Source organism: Phoxinus phoxinus (assembly GCF_949152265.1).
Source record: "Phoxinus phoxinus genome assembly, chromosome: 3".
Lineage (NCBI taxonomy): Eukaryota > Metazoa > Chordata > Actinopteri > Cypriniformes > Leuciscidae > Phoxinus > Phoxinus phoxinus.
This window is the reverse complement of record NC_136878.1, coordinates 2,857,701-2,874,772: the sequence shown is the minus strand read 5'-3', so window position 1 is coordinate 2,874,772 and position 17,072 is coordinate 2,857,701. Positions and strand designations below refer to the sequence as shown.

The 17,072-nt window shown below is 34.6% G+C and overlaps 1 protein-coding gene across 8 annotated transcripts in view; it reads right to left on the bottom strand.

Moving 5' to 3' along the window:
- The window catches only part of mtmr4 (myotubularin related protein 4), a 92,837-nt gene that overhangs the window by 32,338 nt on the left and 43,427 nt on the right, over nt 1–17,072 (bottom strand). For 5 of the 8 annotated variants that reach the window (XM_079607211.1, XM_079607210.1, XM_079607212.1 and 2 more), the window contains 3 exons: nt 14,855–14,944; nt 6,349–6,465; nt 664–693 (listed from right to left, as the gene is read on the bottom strand). In XM_079607211.1, the coding sequence (XP_079463337.1) occupies nt 664–693; nt 6,349–6,465; nt 14,855–14,944 (237 nt within the window). The remainder of the gene's footprint in view (nt 1–663; nt 694–6,348; nt 6,466–14,854; nt 14,945–17,072) is intronic. The other 3 variants (XM_079607214.1, XM_079607215.1, XM_079607209.1) reach the window with 1 other exon arrangement.

Genomic DNA, 17,072 nt, shown 5'->3' with positions numbered 1-17,072 from the left:
ATAATGATATAATATATATAATTTAGTGCTGGACAACGATTAATCGCATTCAAAATAAAAGTTTGTTTACATAATATGTGCGTGTACTGTGTAATTATTTTGCGCATATATATATATATATACACATATGCATGTATATAATTAAGAAATATTTGCATGTATATACTGTGTATGTATATATATATAAATAACCCCTTTTTCCTAAGTAAATACATGCATATGTGTGTATTTATAAAAAATAATTACACAGTGCACGCACATATGTAAACACAAACTTTCATTTTGAAAGCAACTAATCGTTGCCCAGCACTAATATAATTATAAAGTATATATATGCTTTTAATCAGCATATAATTAGAATGATGCTGAAAATTCAGCTTTGATCACAGGAATTACATTTTAAAATATATTCACATAGAAAAGAGTAAATTGCAATAATATTTCACAATATTACTGTTTTTACTGTGTGTGCGCGCGCGTGTGTGTATATAGTCAGTACTGTTAATAGTATTATATAACGTAAATATAACGTATCGCTCGAATCCTAATATCCAGACTGCATCAATGTGAGAAACAACAAAACAAACATTAACGGGGAAACGGAGACATGAAATGCAGGGATGAAGAGGTCAGAGGTCAGGGGTGAGGGTGCAGATTACTCACAGAAATCTCACTGTCCACACCAGGATACATCTACAACACAGGGATGAGGAAGAGGAGGACAGGAGGAGGAAGAGAGGGTGGGGGAAAAAAAGAGGGAGATGAAAAGGTGACTCAGCAAAACGAGCAAACAAAGAGGAGGATATAAATGGAAGGGTATGAAAAATGAACGAGAGAGAGAGAGAGAGAGAGAGAGAGAGAGAGAGAGAGAGAGAGAGAGAGAGAGAGAAAAGAGAAAGAAAGAAAGAAAGAAAAGAAAGAAAGAAAGAAAGAAAGAGAGAGAGAGAGAGAGAAGAGAGAGAGAGAGAGAGAGAGAGAGAGAGAGAGAGAGAGAGAGAGCTCTTTGCTGAAGTTGAGCAAAAAGATCCAGAATTGTTTAAAAAAAAATATATATATAGGGTCACATGATGCTCTAAGTGCAAAGGATTCTGGGAAGCATTATTAGGATTTCAGTCTCAAGCTTAAAGGAACCTTCTTTTAGCATAATGTAGACAGTGTTGGGGGAAATGCATTACAAGTGACTTGAGTTACGTAATCAGATTACTTTTTCAAGTAACTAGTAAAGTAACGCATTACTTTAAAAATTTACAACAAAATATCTGAGTTACTTTTTCAAATAAGTCCCATTTATTGACTGACAGCTCTCCTGTCCTCATGTTGAGACAAACCAAAGTGCAGAGGCATTGTGTGTGTGTGTGTGTGTGTGTGTGTGTGTGTGTGTGTGTGTGTGTGTGAACATGATGTTTATTGTAGTTGTAGACTAAATGTGAACATTTACTCATCTCACTTGCACAAAAAAATATTCAATATTCCTCAAGATGAATTAAATCAGTGAAATGCAGAATCAGAATACTATGCAAACCTCCAATAACTGAATATGTTACATAAAACATAATTTTTATGCATTTAATCTCACTTTATTGACCAATCTACTTGCTTCTGACCTTCGATGATTCAGTTAAATAAGCAAAAATTAGATAGATAGAAAGGTTTGCTTTCCTCTACTGTACACATGTCCTTCAGCCTGAGGATTATTATTTCACTTTTGGTGTGAACGGGTCTTTACATTTGCCCAAAAATATAACTTTTGTGTTATAAAAAAACAAGCCCAGCCCAGGTGGGAAAAAAAGTAACGCAAAAGTAACGTGACGCATTACTATTCTAAAAAAAGTAACTAAGTAACGCAATTAGTGACTTTTTAAGGGAGTAACGCAATATTGTAATGCATTACTTTTAAAAGTAACTTTCCCCAACATTGAATGTAGATTACGACAACATTTCGTCTCATCTCTTATTTTTCAGAAGACACGGACGTCTATGTAATCGGAATGAAACTCGTACATGTTAAAGGTGCACTGTGTAATATTTAAGAGGATCTGTAATATCATATACATAACTATGTGTTCTGTGGTGTATAAAGACCTTACATAATCTACACACACCGTGGGTCCCCTTACTGTACATTGAAATGCGCTGACATGTTTCTACGGTGGCCCAAAACGGACAAACGCATTTCGTCACTATGTTGTTCTTCGTGAAAGGAAGCTTTAGCTAAAGTCAGCGAATAACACTAACACAATGATGAACAAGTAACAAAAATATTCGCAATAACATACCGTTTTACTGAATTATTAAGTAAACCTAATTTCTTAATTTATCTTCGTACAAAAACCTCATTGCTTAACCGTCTACTCTCTGCCGTCTCAGACGATGACATCACTTCCTGTCGGCCACCGTAACTTCTGTTGGGTGCAATTCACCACCTCACCACTAGATGCCGCTAGAAATCACACAGTGCACCTTTAAAGGAACAAATACTGTCAAGAAGCGACATGCATTGAACACCAGAGATAATCAAGTATTATTTATATACTATATAAAGTTATACTATATAAGTATATAAGTATTTATGAATATTTGATTATTAACAATATCAACACTGTTGTCAGAGCGACGAGAGCAGAGAGACATTTGAACCCGCAGGAGAAACCGCTCATTATCAGCAAGATCAGTGACGGACAGAAACAGGTCAAAGGTCAACCCTAAAACTCCCTCTCCTCCAGACATGAGTCGACACAGAAACAGAGAGAGGGTTTAAACACACGTATGATGAGATAAGAGGCTTTTCTCTGCACTGATGATGTGTTTACACTGACAGGCATCGACCAATCACAGCTGGTCCTCGACTACAGTCATCACAGGAGGATCATCCACTCTCAGTCTCTCGCAACACATCGTCACTCATGCTACAAAAAATATGTGTATGCGTTTATATATACAATTTTTGTATTTATATACTTAAATTATATAGATTTTAACTAATACAACATTCTCTCTCTCTCTCTCTCTCTCTCTCTCTCTCTCTGTGCGTGTATAATTATATATACACATACATACATACACATACGGTATATTAGATATTTAAATATTAATATATTTATTTTTGATATAGCAATTTAATTAGTGCATGGCATTTTGATTATGAGCTCTGTATACATTTATAACATTATATAAATATAACATTTTTATACATAAAATAGTATAGTATTTATGTACAGAACTTTAAATATAAATATAATTTAATATATTTTCTATTTATATTTTAAATAAGGTAATATATTCTAATATGTATAAAATAAAAATATTTATATTTACATATTTAAATAGTTTAGATATGTAGAATAGTATTACATGACATTTTAAATATATATATATATATATATATATATATATATATATATATATATATATATATATATATATATATATATATATATATATATATATATATATATATATATATATATATATATTAGGGCTGTCAAACGATTAAAATATTTAATCGCGATTAATCGCATTAATGTCATAGTTAACTCGCGATTAATCGCACATTTTTATAAATTCTAAATGTCTCTTGATTTCTTTTTGTCCCATTATTTTTTCTCATTTTAATGCTCTCAACATGGCTTGCTTTGTGCAAATGTTTTTTTTATCGCGAGATTAACGCCTAGCAAACTTCGTAGTTTTTTTCACATGCTTTTGCAACAACTAGTAACGTTATTAAAACTACAACACCACACCGGATCTAGCTAGCGAGACCAGAAACAAAACAACAGGCGCGCCGCACACACTGGTTTGGGCTTGCGTTGCGAACCGGCCCAAGAGTGGACGAGAAGCACAGCGCCGAGCCGCGTCTAGGACAACTGAGCGCGTCTAGCATATCGGACGCGCACTTTCTCAGTTTATGGCCAGCAATAAAAACGCAGAATGGCGCCGCCGGTGTGTGCGCACTCATAGAGAATAATGTGTTCGAATTTTAAATACGAGGCGCTGCAGGACTCGGCGCTTCTCGTCTGAACGTCACAGTATATGCCAATGTTGTTTTCAATAAAAAAAAAACATTTGCACAAAGCAAGCCGATCCACTTTTCCATGTTGATAAGAGCATTAAAATGAGAAAAAAATAATGGGACAAAAAGAAAGAGAAATTTAGAATTGATAAAAATGTGATTAATCGCGAGTTAACTATGACATTAATGCGATTAATCGCGATTAAATACTTTAATCGTTTGACAGCCCTAATATATATATATATATATATATATATATATTAGGGCTGTCAAAGTTAACGCGTTAATTAGGCGTTAACGCAACATCATATTAACGGCACTAATTTTTTTAACGCGCGATTAACGCAGCGCGTATTTTCAGTTTGACCCGTGACCCAACCCTAGTTGGAGAAATGGAGATACACAGTGTTGCCAACTTAGCGACATTGCAGACCCCTTTAGCGATTTTTTCTCTTCAATAAAGCGCACAAACCTTTAGTTTCTGAGAATGGCCGGTACTCTCCCAGCACGCGCGCACCTCTCTCTCTCTCTCTCGCTCTCTCTCGCTCGCTCGGTCTGCGTCTCGCACGGTAGAGAGGAGCAGCGCTTTAATTCAGTTAAACATAGATATGATGTTGCTTCTTTAATTTTACATGCACGTATAGCAGAAATCACAGCACAGATATTCTCTTTATCTTATGTGTATTTGATTTCATCAGACGACGGCTCGATTATCAGGTTCGTTGTGCAGATTAACATCTTGGAAGGGAGAGCTGGTTATGTTTAATGGGTCGCGTTTCAGTCACTATTTCATATTCATTCCGTTGTTTGACAACAGAAACAGTAAAATATACCAATGAAACAGTTTTATTGAGAATTTAGCTTCATCAAAATGGGCACTGAGAGAGACAAACTAATGTAATAATAAATAATAAATGTACATTTAGCATTTTCAGAAGAGCTGCCCTGCCATGCAAACATCTAAACATGTTTGTTTTAGTAAATTGCTCAGTGCAAAGAAAGAGAAGTAATGGGAACCTGGTATTTCTTTCTTCATGTGTCTAATAGACATGAACAAGTTCTTTGAAAAACATCTATGACCTTTGAAACATGTCTCGTCTTCATGCTCTATGTTGACTATGGTTTCAATAATAAACATACATTTGCATAAAGCATCCATATTTATCCATGCCCATAATGATTAGAGTATTATACAAACTTGAAAAGTATTAATTTAAGGTACATTTAGAACAAATAAAAAATGTGCGATTAATCGCGAGTTAACTCATGGCAAGCATGCGATTAATCGCGATTAAATTTTTTAAGCGATTGACAGCCCTAATATATATATATATATATATATATATATATATATATACACACACACACACACATATACATAAATAGTAATATATATTTAAAAAAATTCATTCTTTCCCCATCATCTCATAATCTAACATTTTTTTGTAAATAAAAGTCATAAACTGCTCTGCTAACGGCGCTAAACAGAAAAAATACGGCTGCTTCAAAACAGCTTTCCTGAACACGGCAATTGACCCTTTGCAGGGAGCTTGATTGACAGGTGATCTGACCAATCATACTTCGCCATCCGCCATTTTGTCGGACAAAGCAGTCAGGAGAGTTAGTAGATAAACATGGGAGGATTTGAGCTTGAGAAGCGGAGTGTACTGACGCCTTTCCGCGGTTAAAACAACATTCCTCCTGATGTTCATTCATGTTTATTTGATGATATAAATGAACTAGAAGGAAGAGATGATCGGTTCACGAGCGGCTTTAACTGAGGCGACACAGCGATCTGTCAGACACATTAAAGAGCCACAAAACGGTATTTATTGTTTACATTTCTTTAAAAAAAAGTGACCACATTTGAAAAGTGAGACTTTGTTTAATATCAAAAGTAACCGTAAAGTAACCTGGTCTGTGTCTATCAGTGTCTCTCTGCTCCGCGATGTATTTTTCACTGCGTGAGAACAGTGTGTGTGTGTGAGAGCGGCGTAGCTTGTCGGACATAGCGACAGTAACTAAGGGGGACGGGTCTTTGCGAACGGTCAATTAAACTGATTATTTTTATTACTGATATTTTATATTTAGATTACAATAATCACATTTAAAACTATTCTAAACTTCAACTTCAAGCAGGAGAACTGCCGCTGTTCCCTCATTAGTGAAGTCGAGTGAGGTTGTGAAAAGGAGATAGAGAAAGAGAAAGAGAGGCTGGTGTGCCAACATGAGCTCAGTCTCTGTTCAGGTCAAAGGTCACGGAGATCAAACAACGAAACACAGACTCCAGCAGGCAGACTGTGTAAGGATTGAAGTGTTCGTGTTGTCGGTTCTCTTACGTTGATGATGGAGTCTTTGAATTTGATGTGAAGTCTGTAGTTGGAGACGGCGATGACGGCATCGTCCGCTCGGCCCAGAAACTCCACACACTCGCCCTGCAGGACAGGGAACGGGACCTGGAACGGGACACATTTATAGGAGAGAAAGGTTGATTAGCTGGCATAGAAGTGAAAATCTCTTTAAAAAGCAAAATCAGGTTAGTGTTTTTATTCCACACATCCACATCTCTTGATCTGCGGTGTGAATGTGGCTTTCTCAGCTCTTCTGGAGTCTGAAGCTGTTTTTCCTGTAGCTTTGCATAAATTTTCTTCCAATTTTCCTTTCCCATAATGCCATCTGTGCCAGCGGCTTGTGTAGTTGCCCAGTTAAAGCCCTGCACACTGGCTCTCTGTAGAAACCCGTTCAGGCTGGTTTTAAGAGGTTCGTACTACAGTCAACAAGGCAACGTTTGTCTTTACAGATTTTTCTGAAGGTGCGTTCAGGGTTGGCATCCACTGCATTAGACACAAGTCTGCACATGTGTGATTTCTGTCACTAAATAGAATTGCTAAGTGTTTATTTAAAGGGCACCTATTATGGAATTTTGAAATTTACCTTTCATGTAGTGTGTAACATAGATCTAAGTGAACAAAAACATCCTGCAAAGTTTGAAATATGAAAGTGCACCGTATATAAAGTTATTGTCTTTCAAAAGTAAGAGTCGACTCGGAGTCATTTTTATGAATCGTTAGAAGACCGAAGCTTTTTCTCTGACTAGATGACGTCAACTTGTCAAGTTATTTGAATACGATACGCCCACTTATTGCGCTTCAAGGCCAGCAGGGAAACATCATGGCGACGAGACGCTGTGTTCTGAAATGCGACTCAAAAGACAACTTTTTTCATCTGCCCAAGGAGGAGCATTTGAAGACTAAGTGGCTACAATTCATATATACAGCTATACCACAGAAGTATAGTCCGAGCCTTGTGCTTTGGTCGCGCCATTTTGAAGACGATTGCTTTACCAACTTAAATGCAATCAAACTTGGATTCGCGATTCGGCTGATGTTGAAGGAAGGTTCAGTTCCAAGTGTATTTGCATCAGCTTCCTCCTCCGTATCACAACCTGTAAGTGTTATTAATAATTGTTGCTTTTATGTTTTATGTAGCATGCTTAATAATTATTTTGTTTGTTGTGTAAGCACCGTTTAGCTTCTAGGTCTTCAATGACAATTGTATTGAGATATGTGAAGTGTTTGTCGTTGTTTTCAGAGTTGTCTTAAAGAATAGAGTAATACCTCGTAGTAACGTATACGTTATAGTTATAACTGCATTTTTTATTTTTTTTTGTAAAAATGTTGTTTATGCATCGGGCTAATGCAAACAAAGACTGATTGTGCTTTTACAATATGAACTCTGGGCTACGCTCGCTAACATAACATTAAATTCTTTATCTTATTTTTAGTTTTTTACTACAAACTACAAAGCAGTGGACTATAATCATTATTATAACACGATTTAATTGATAAAAGCATCATTGTACTCAGTGTTAAACAATAATATTATCTCTGTAAACACTGCTGGGTCATCTGACCAATCAACGCAGATTAGCGTCGCGCAAAGGAGGGGTTTGGAAAAGTGAGTCGTTGAACGAATCATTTGGGAGTCGGTGAGCAAATCAGGTAAAAATAAATGCATATTATACGACAACAAAAGTGTTTTTTGTCATTGCATGCATGTAAAACTGTTGTTGGGGACTCCCACAACAACATTAGGAACATTTTAAATGTCATAATAGGTGCCCTTTAAGCATCCTGACTAAGTTAAACAAGCTGAACTAATTGCGTGAGTTTGGGGGCGGGACTAACTGCATGTTCGACCAATAGCAGAAACAAGAAACCTGTTTGAAAACGGTCATTATTTTTTTAATTACATTCTGTGACACTAGAAACAGAAATTAGACACTGAGTGAAAAAAATAAGAGTGATCTGCATGTTTTTAAGTACTAAGTAATTTTCAAAAAAAAAATTTTATTTTTTATTACAACAAAATAATTGAATAAGAAAAATAATTGATCTTTACTGTTATGATAGATATAAGTGATTTTGGGGAAAATCTGTATATAAACAGAAATGAATGAATACATAAACAAATTCCATATAAATATAACTTATATAAATATAATTACAATTTATATTAAAATATAAACAAATATATCATTGAGTTATTCTTATTTACTTCAACATTAACACACATTCCTGGTCTTGTGAATAATTCATCAGCGCACAATATACACCGTTAAAATGGGTTTGCGTTAACGCCGTTAATAGTGCGTTTAACGGACAGCCCTAGTTTTAAAGTATCCCTTCGGTAAATCAGCCTCTGCCGGGTAGAAAGTGGCATTTATCAAAAATAAATTATAAAATTATAAATCTTTACCCGGACAAGTGACTTGTGTGCATGGACAAGTGAAACATAAATTTCCTTTGTTTCCTCTAGACCTTGCCTAGAAAAGACATATGGACAAGACATAAAAATTATGGGCCGGGACTCGATTAAAAAAATTAATCTAATTAATTAGAGGCTTTGAAATTAATTCATCGAAATTAATCGCATATTACATCGCATATAAATTAGGGCTGTCAATCAATTAAAAATTATTGTGTTGAACATGTTATTGAAATAATGTTCAAATGGTGATTGGTGAGCATTGGAATAATTGTGAATAGCAAATAATCAATACAATACAATTGAACATTATTAAATTATTGAACATTATAAATTATACATTTAATATTAAACATTAAATTATAAACATTATTTACACTTGCTTTACAGGTTTTTAACATTAGCCTACTTCGAAAATGCTGCAATTTAAAGTTTAAGATGTTTTTTCATCTGTTTTAGAAAGTATTTTTTAGACTTGTTTTTTTTTTTAGAATAAAACTTGTTTTACAATCTTTTGCATGCGTTATATTTTTATTAAATGTGTTTAATTAAGCCATTGCTGCAAGTAATTTGACAGTTAACAATATTTTAGTGTACAGTTAATCACAAATTCAGTCAGCATGACTCATTATCCCATGATGGACGGTGAAACAACGTCACAATATCAACGTTGATTCAATTTGCAAAACCGAAGCATAATTCAACATTGGTTCAACGTCGACATACAATCTTTATTCACCCATATTGAAAGAAGAGACAGTGTAACAACGTCACGAAATCATCTTCTCCTTCCTTCATTTTACAGTCGAATGGTGGCTAGAACGGCTCCAGGTTCAAAGGTCAATACAGAATGGATTAATCTGCGTTATTTTTTTTAACGCTTTATTTTTTCTCAGATTAATTAATCGAAATTAACGCGTTAATGTCCCAGCCCTAATAAAAATGTGATGCATGCTAATACAGACATGAAAGACGTATTAAAGATATAAATGCACATCAAATCAAAGTTCATGCTTAGTGCATTTTATTCCATCTTTCATCCAAATATAATAACTTGCTCTCTGAAATGACTTGAGCTAGAGAGATGTCTACAACTACATAACTCAATGCTTTCAATCAAATCCTCATGAATGAAATCAAGACTTAAAGCCTATTAGTAAGGTTATGAGTATGCGTGCAATGTCATTTAAACTGCTCTATTTGTGCAAGAATGCGTGCGTGTCTCGACCTTCAAGATAATAAACGACCAAGTGACTGATAACAGCATGTCAGGAGAATATACAGTCCATCTTTCAGTCATTATCCTCAGATTTACACACCAGCCGGTGATGTAACGGCTCGTATTTAAGAGATATTTATAGGCAATTTTATACTACTACTACTCCAGTGTCCACAAGTGGACTTCATAGAAACATGAAGAATGTGAACGGAGAAATAAAGCATGGTTGTGTCTGGTGTATTCTGCTGATGTATGGGAAAACTGCATCCATATTTCATGGAGCTGTGCGTCAACCGAGTGACACACAACGAGTCATGAAAGCAGAGTTGCTTCAAAGGGATCAGGGGAGCGCTGGGAGAACGACTCGTACCACAGATCTTCACAGAGAGAGTCTGACAGCCCACGCGACGGAGAACTGCTCCAAACACACATCGCATAAAGACCAAATAAACAAAGACGGGCGGATGCTTGCATTAGCGACGGCTGCATTTTATCTTCTGGCGAAAACAGTCATTGTTCCTCGATCCAACTAACAAAATTTATGAGCGCAGAATGCATGGCATTGTTATCAGGATCCCTTCATGCACATCTTTACCTTTGCATCCCAATGCAACTGCATGCATGCGATAATCTTTAGGGACAAATATTTAAACCCCCTTAAAAATCACGCCTGCATGTAAAAGTGCACGAGAGACTAATGTCAAATGCATGTGTGATTCTCTTTTAATTAATTTTTAAATGCATCTAAACCATCAAAACCACTGATGTTCTGCCTAAAAACGTAACTTTACGAATCTTACAATTACTGACGACTTGCAAACATGTCATAATTTTGCAACAACAAGGGGTTAAAAACAAGACCGAGCCACAAATGGGATTTAAATAGCAAAAAAAAAGAAAAATCACCTGTAATGCAGCAGATACTGAATATTCAAGTATTGTTATCATCTGCGGTTTATGTATAAATCATTAAGCACTGCACAGTCATACAGTGAATCATAAATGATTTGTGTATCTGGGGATATTAAGCAGGACAGCACAATCCATTGTGTCAGACAAGCTGGGAGCTGCTTCAATTTGACCAAAGATATTCGTAAAATAAAATAAAAGTCAAACCTATAGTATGTTTTGGAAGATTATGAGCCATTTACATTAACACGTGTGTAATGAGAAAAAAAAAAAAAAAGTGAAATGATATAAAATACAAAGTCCCACCATTGTGCTTTTGAGCATGTTACTGAAAATAACTGGTTTGATAAACAAAAATATATACAAAAATAAATATTTAAAAATCTAAAAGTCCCACCATTGTGACTGAGCACATTACTGAAAAAACAAAACAATATAATACAAAAAATAAATGTGAAAATAATATAAAAATGATAAAATATAAAATAAAAAAAATATATAAAAATGTCCCACCATTGTGACTGAGCACATTACTGAAAAAAACTATATAATAATACAAAAAATAAATGTGAAAATATAAAAATGATAAAAAATAAAATAAAAATATAAAAATGTCCCAACATTGTGACTGAGCACATTACTGAAAAAAAACTGTATAATAATACAAAAAATAAATGTGAAAATAATATTAAAAAAATAAAATATTAAATAAAAAATATATATAAAATATCCCACCATTGTGACTGAGCACATTACTGGAAAAAACTGGTTTGAAAAATAGTAATAATACAAAAAATATATATATTAAAGTCCCACCATTGTGCTTTTGAGCAAGTTGTTCTAGGTGTACTGTAAGAGGTGCAAAACTAATCACACGACGCTATGCTCTTGAGGGTGATTGCAATGCTGTTGCTAGGGTGTTTTTGATGGTTGCTATGGTCAAAAGACGTCCAGTCCCCAGTCTAAGGGATTGCTTTCCTTACAACAGTCCAAAACCATGATAGCAAGTTTTACATGTACAAACATCAACCTTACAATAAAGTGCACTGATGAATCGATCACAGTAAGACCAGGAACACATGCTAAGCGTCCTTCATCTGGACTTTAAGTGCTGCTTTTAGACTCGCAGGTTTGTGCAAAGTCATTGAATAAGAGTCAATGTCAAGCTCTCCAGCTCTTCTCTGGTCTCTGGTTGTCCCTGACGTATCGTGTCATTGCTTCGTCCTTTTAATTCATTTCACTCTTTTCAACTCCACATCTGTTATTCACCATCTCCCCAACCATTCGAGATCTCTCATTTCATTTCCTTTACACTTTACACTTTCCTTAAGAAAATCAAACTACTGGTATCGACAGATATAATTCTGAATAATCGGTAACGGCAGATATAATTTGAATAATCGGTACGGGCAGATATAATTCTGAATAATCGGTATCGACAGATATAATTCTGAATAATCGGTAACGGCAGATATAATTCTGAATAATCGGTAACGGCAGATATAATTCAGAATAATCGGTATCGGCAGATATAATTCTGAATAATCGGTAACGGCAGATATAATTCTGAATAATCGGTATCGGCAGATATAATTCAGAATAATCGGTAACGGCAGATATAATTCAGAATAATCGGTATCGGCAGATATAATTCTGAATAATCGGTAACGGCAGACATAATTCAGAATAATCGGTATCGGCAGATATAATTCTGAATAATCGGTATCGGCAGATATAATTCTGAATAATCGGTAACGGCAGATATAATTCTGAATAATCGGTAACGGCAGATATAATTCAGAATAATCGGTAACGGCAGATATAATTCTTAATAATCGGTATCGGCAGATATAATTCTTAATAATCGGTAACGGCAGATATCATTCTGAATAATCGGTACGGGGCAGATATAGTTCTGAATAATCGGTACGGGGCAGATATAATTATGAATAATCGGTATCGGCAGATATAATTCTGAATAATCGGTAACGGCAGATATCATTCTGAATAATCAGTATCGGCAGATATCATTCTGAATAATCAGTATCGGCAGATATCATTCTGAATAATCGGTATCGGCAGATATCATTCTGAATAATCAGTATCGGCAGATATCATTCTGAATAATCAGTATCGGCAGATATCATTCTAAATAATCAGTATCGGCAGATATCATTCTGAATAATCAGTATCGGCAGATATCATTCTGAATAATCAGTACCGGCAGATATAATTCTGAATAATCGGTACGGGCAGATATAATTCTGAATAATCATAAAGGCAGATATCATTCTGAATAATCATAAAGGCAGATATCATTCTGAATAATCATAAAGGCAGATATAATTCTGAATAATCGGTACGGGGCAGATATAATTCTGAATAATCGGTACGGGGCAGATATAATTCTGAATAATTGGTACGGGGCAGATATAATTATGAATAATCGGTACGGGCAGATATAATTATGAATAATCGGTATCGGCAGATATAATTCTAAATAATCAAAAAGGCAGATATCATTCTGAATAATCATAAAGGCAGATATCATTCTGAATAATCGGTAACGGCAGATATCATTCTGAATAATCATAAAGGCAGATATAATTCTGAATAATCGGTACGGGGCAGATATCATTCTGAATAATCGGTATCGGCAGATATAATTCTGAATAATCGGTAACGGCAGATATCATTCTGAATAATCAGTATCGGCAGATATCATTCTGAATAATCGGTACGGGGCAGATATAATTATGAATAATCGGTATCGGCAGATATAATTCTGAATAATCGGTACGGGCAGATATAATTATGAATAATCGGTATCGGCAGATATAATTCAGAATAATCGGTACGGGCAGATATAATTCTGAATAATCGGTACGGGGCAGATATAATTCTGAATAATCGGTATGGGGCAGATATAATTATGAATAATCGGTACCGGCAGATATAATTCTGAATAATCGGTAACGGCAGATATAATTCTGAATAATCATAAAGGCAGATATCATTCTGAATAATCGGTAACGGCAGATATCATTCTGAATAATCGGTACGTGGCAGATATTCTGAATAATCGGTATCGGCAGATATAATTCTGAATAATCAGTATCGGCAGATATTATTCTGAATAATCAGTATCGGCAGATATCATTCTGAATAATCAGTACGGGGCAGATATAATTATGAATAATCGGTATCGGCAGATATAATTATGAATAATCGGTAACGGCAGATATAATTCTGAATAATCATAAAGGCAGATATCATTCTGAATAATCGGTAACGGCAGATATAATTCTGAATAATCGGTACGGGGCAGATAAAATTCTGAATAATCGGTAACGGCAGATATAATTCTGAATAATCGGTAACGGCAGATATAATTCTGAATAATCGGTAACGGCAGATATAATTCTGAATAATCGGTATCGGCAGATATCATTCTGAATAATCGGTACGGGGCAGATATAGTTCTGAATAATCGGTACGGGGCAGATATAATTCTGAATAATCGGTAACGGCAGATATAATTCTGAATAATCGGTAACGGCAGATATAATTCTGAATAATCGGTAACGGCAGATATAATTCTGAATAATCGGTACAGGGCAGATATAATTCTGAATAATCGACATGGGCAGATATCATTCTGAATAATCGGTACGGGGCAGATATAGTTCTGAATAATCATAACGGCAGATACAATTCTGAATAATCGGTATCGGCAGATATAATTATGAATAACCGGCTATCTGTATCGGTGGAGAAATTTTGTATCTGTGCATCTCTAATAATTATTATTACAATTAATTATGCCTAATAATTGTATCCAATTATAATCATTATCCAATTATTTTATTATTATTAATCAATCATTTTACAAATAAGTAATCTAGAGAAGGACATGAGGCAAAACTCGTGGTCTGGTGAGTGAAACTGACCTGTAGAGCGTCGTCTTCTTTGACCAGCTCTTTCTGGGGGAACAGGTCCCGGGCCTGAATATACTCCAGGCTGGGCGGTCCCTCCTCACCCTGAAAACACACACAACACACACACATTATTAAATATCAACTTCATAAAACAAACAGTTCCAAATCACATGAATGTATATAAACTTAATGCATGAATGCAAATGTGCATGAACTGCATGAGATATGAACATAGTGGGTCACATGATGGTGTCATTTAAACATGTCTGTCTCTAACTTGCGTAATGAGTTTAACTTCCTCATACACACATATGGACAGTGGAAACCTCATACACACATATGGACAGTGGAAACCTGTGTCTCCCATCTGACATTTACAGCAGGGACGTATCCGTTCTGCTCTGGTCAGAAAACACAATCAACCAGAGACGCATGACTGGCGGCGCGAGTGCAGGACAAATTAACTATTAGTAAGAGATGACAGACAATCATAATGGCTGTCATCAGAGAAAATCATCAACCATATTCAATGTGTATCCGCGTGAGTTATGAGCAATTACTGAATAATTGTTCATATGACACGTACTAGGGATGAATGAGAAAAATCACTATTTGTCTAGTAAAAACTGTAATTTCGATTTAAAAGGCAAAAAAAGAGAGCTCCAGATTTACTATGATTGTTTGTACCGAATACGGATGCACACAAAAAAATCTGATTATTATTGTTATTCATTATTGAAACTATTTAGCAATTAGCAAATACGAAATTACTTGTAAAATAAAAAAAGTAATACATAAAAATTAAAAAAATTATAAAATAATAAATTACATTACATACAATAATTATACAATTAATAATAATAATAATATTATTGTTATTTACTTTTATTAAAACATTTAGCAAATAAAGTTACTTGTAAAAATATAATTGAAAAAATACAATTATTAAATCATTAGAACTATAAAACAACAATTATTATTATTATTAGATAATAAAATATATATTATAATTGTTTTATTTAAAAATATATTTTTTTATAAAAACTACATTTGCAAATAAGAAATTACAATATAACAAATATAATTGAAAAATCAATAAAAAAAAAGAAAACGAATTTAACTGTAGAATTATCAAACTAATATTTTTTGTCTTAATATCTTTATTTTCAAATGTTAACCTTAAAGCTTTTATTTGGCAGAAAACTTTTCCTTTTTGGCAACAGGATTGCAAATGCTTCTCATTACAAATTATTATTATCTACTTATTATTATAAAGTTTTTTTTATTATACATTTCAACACATAGGATACAAAATTCTGTAGTAAATAAAGCACTTAATGCTGTAAATACGAATGGAAATGGAAACAAACACACACACACGCACAGGACCGTGACCTTCGACTAAACCAGCTCATATCACACAATATTATTATATATTCAGCTTCAGGTGCGTCAGAAATGGCTCTTCACAGGGTACGTGATCACCGGCATCTATAGTGGATTAAACATTGATCTAAAGAGACCTTGAGCCGCCGATCACATCACAGGACGAGGTGAAAGACCATCAGACGCGGAGGAGAAATAAAACACACACACACACACACACACACACTTTACAACGTGCAACAATCAAAACAAGACTGTTTCCAGAAGAAATTAGGAATGGTCCAGATGTCACATTACAGCGTGAGAAACATCTGAAGACTTGCTGTCAACTAGAAATGCAGGTTAACACCGTGTTCTGCAAGTTTCATCATTTCCTTCATCATGCAGCCGTTCAGACATAAATTGCCACACAGGACATGTTCAGTTTACAGACAAATGTGATGAGCTTCAGCAGGAGAATGTTTCGAGCACATCATCGGAGGAGTTACGAAGAACAGACAAGCATTAACATTCAGACGTGGAGAAGGCAATTAGCATATGTGACCCTGGACCATAAAACCAGTCATATGGGTAATTTTATTTAAAATTGAGATTTATACACATCTAAAAGGTCAAAAGGTCAAAGGGCAGACGAAAGACTAAGTGAAATTTTGCAATAAAAACAGTTACTAAGTGGATTTGAGCTGGACTGAAAATATATTTAACAAGTCAAACAAGAAAAGACTAAAATAATTTCCTATATTATGTGCCATGCATATATTAAACAGCATTTTAGCCATGACTATTCATAATTTAAATGTTCAGATACTGTGTCTCTAACATTTTATTTAATTAAATTAATATT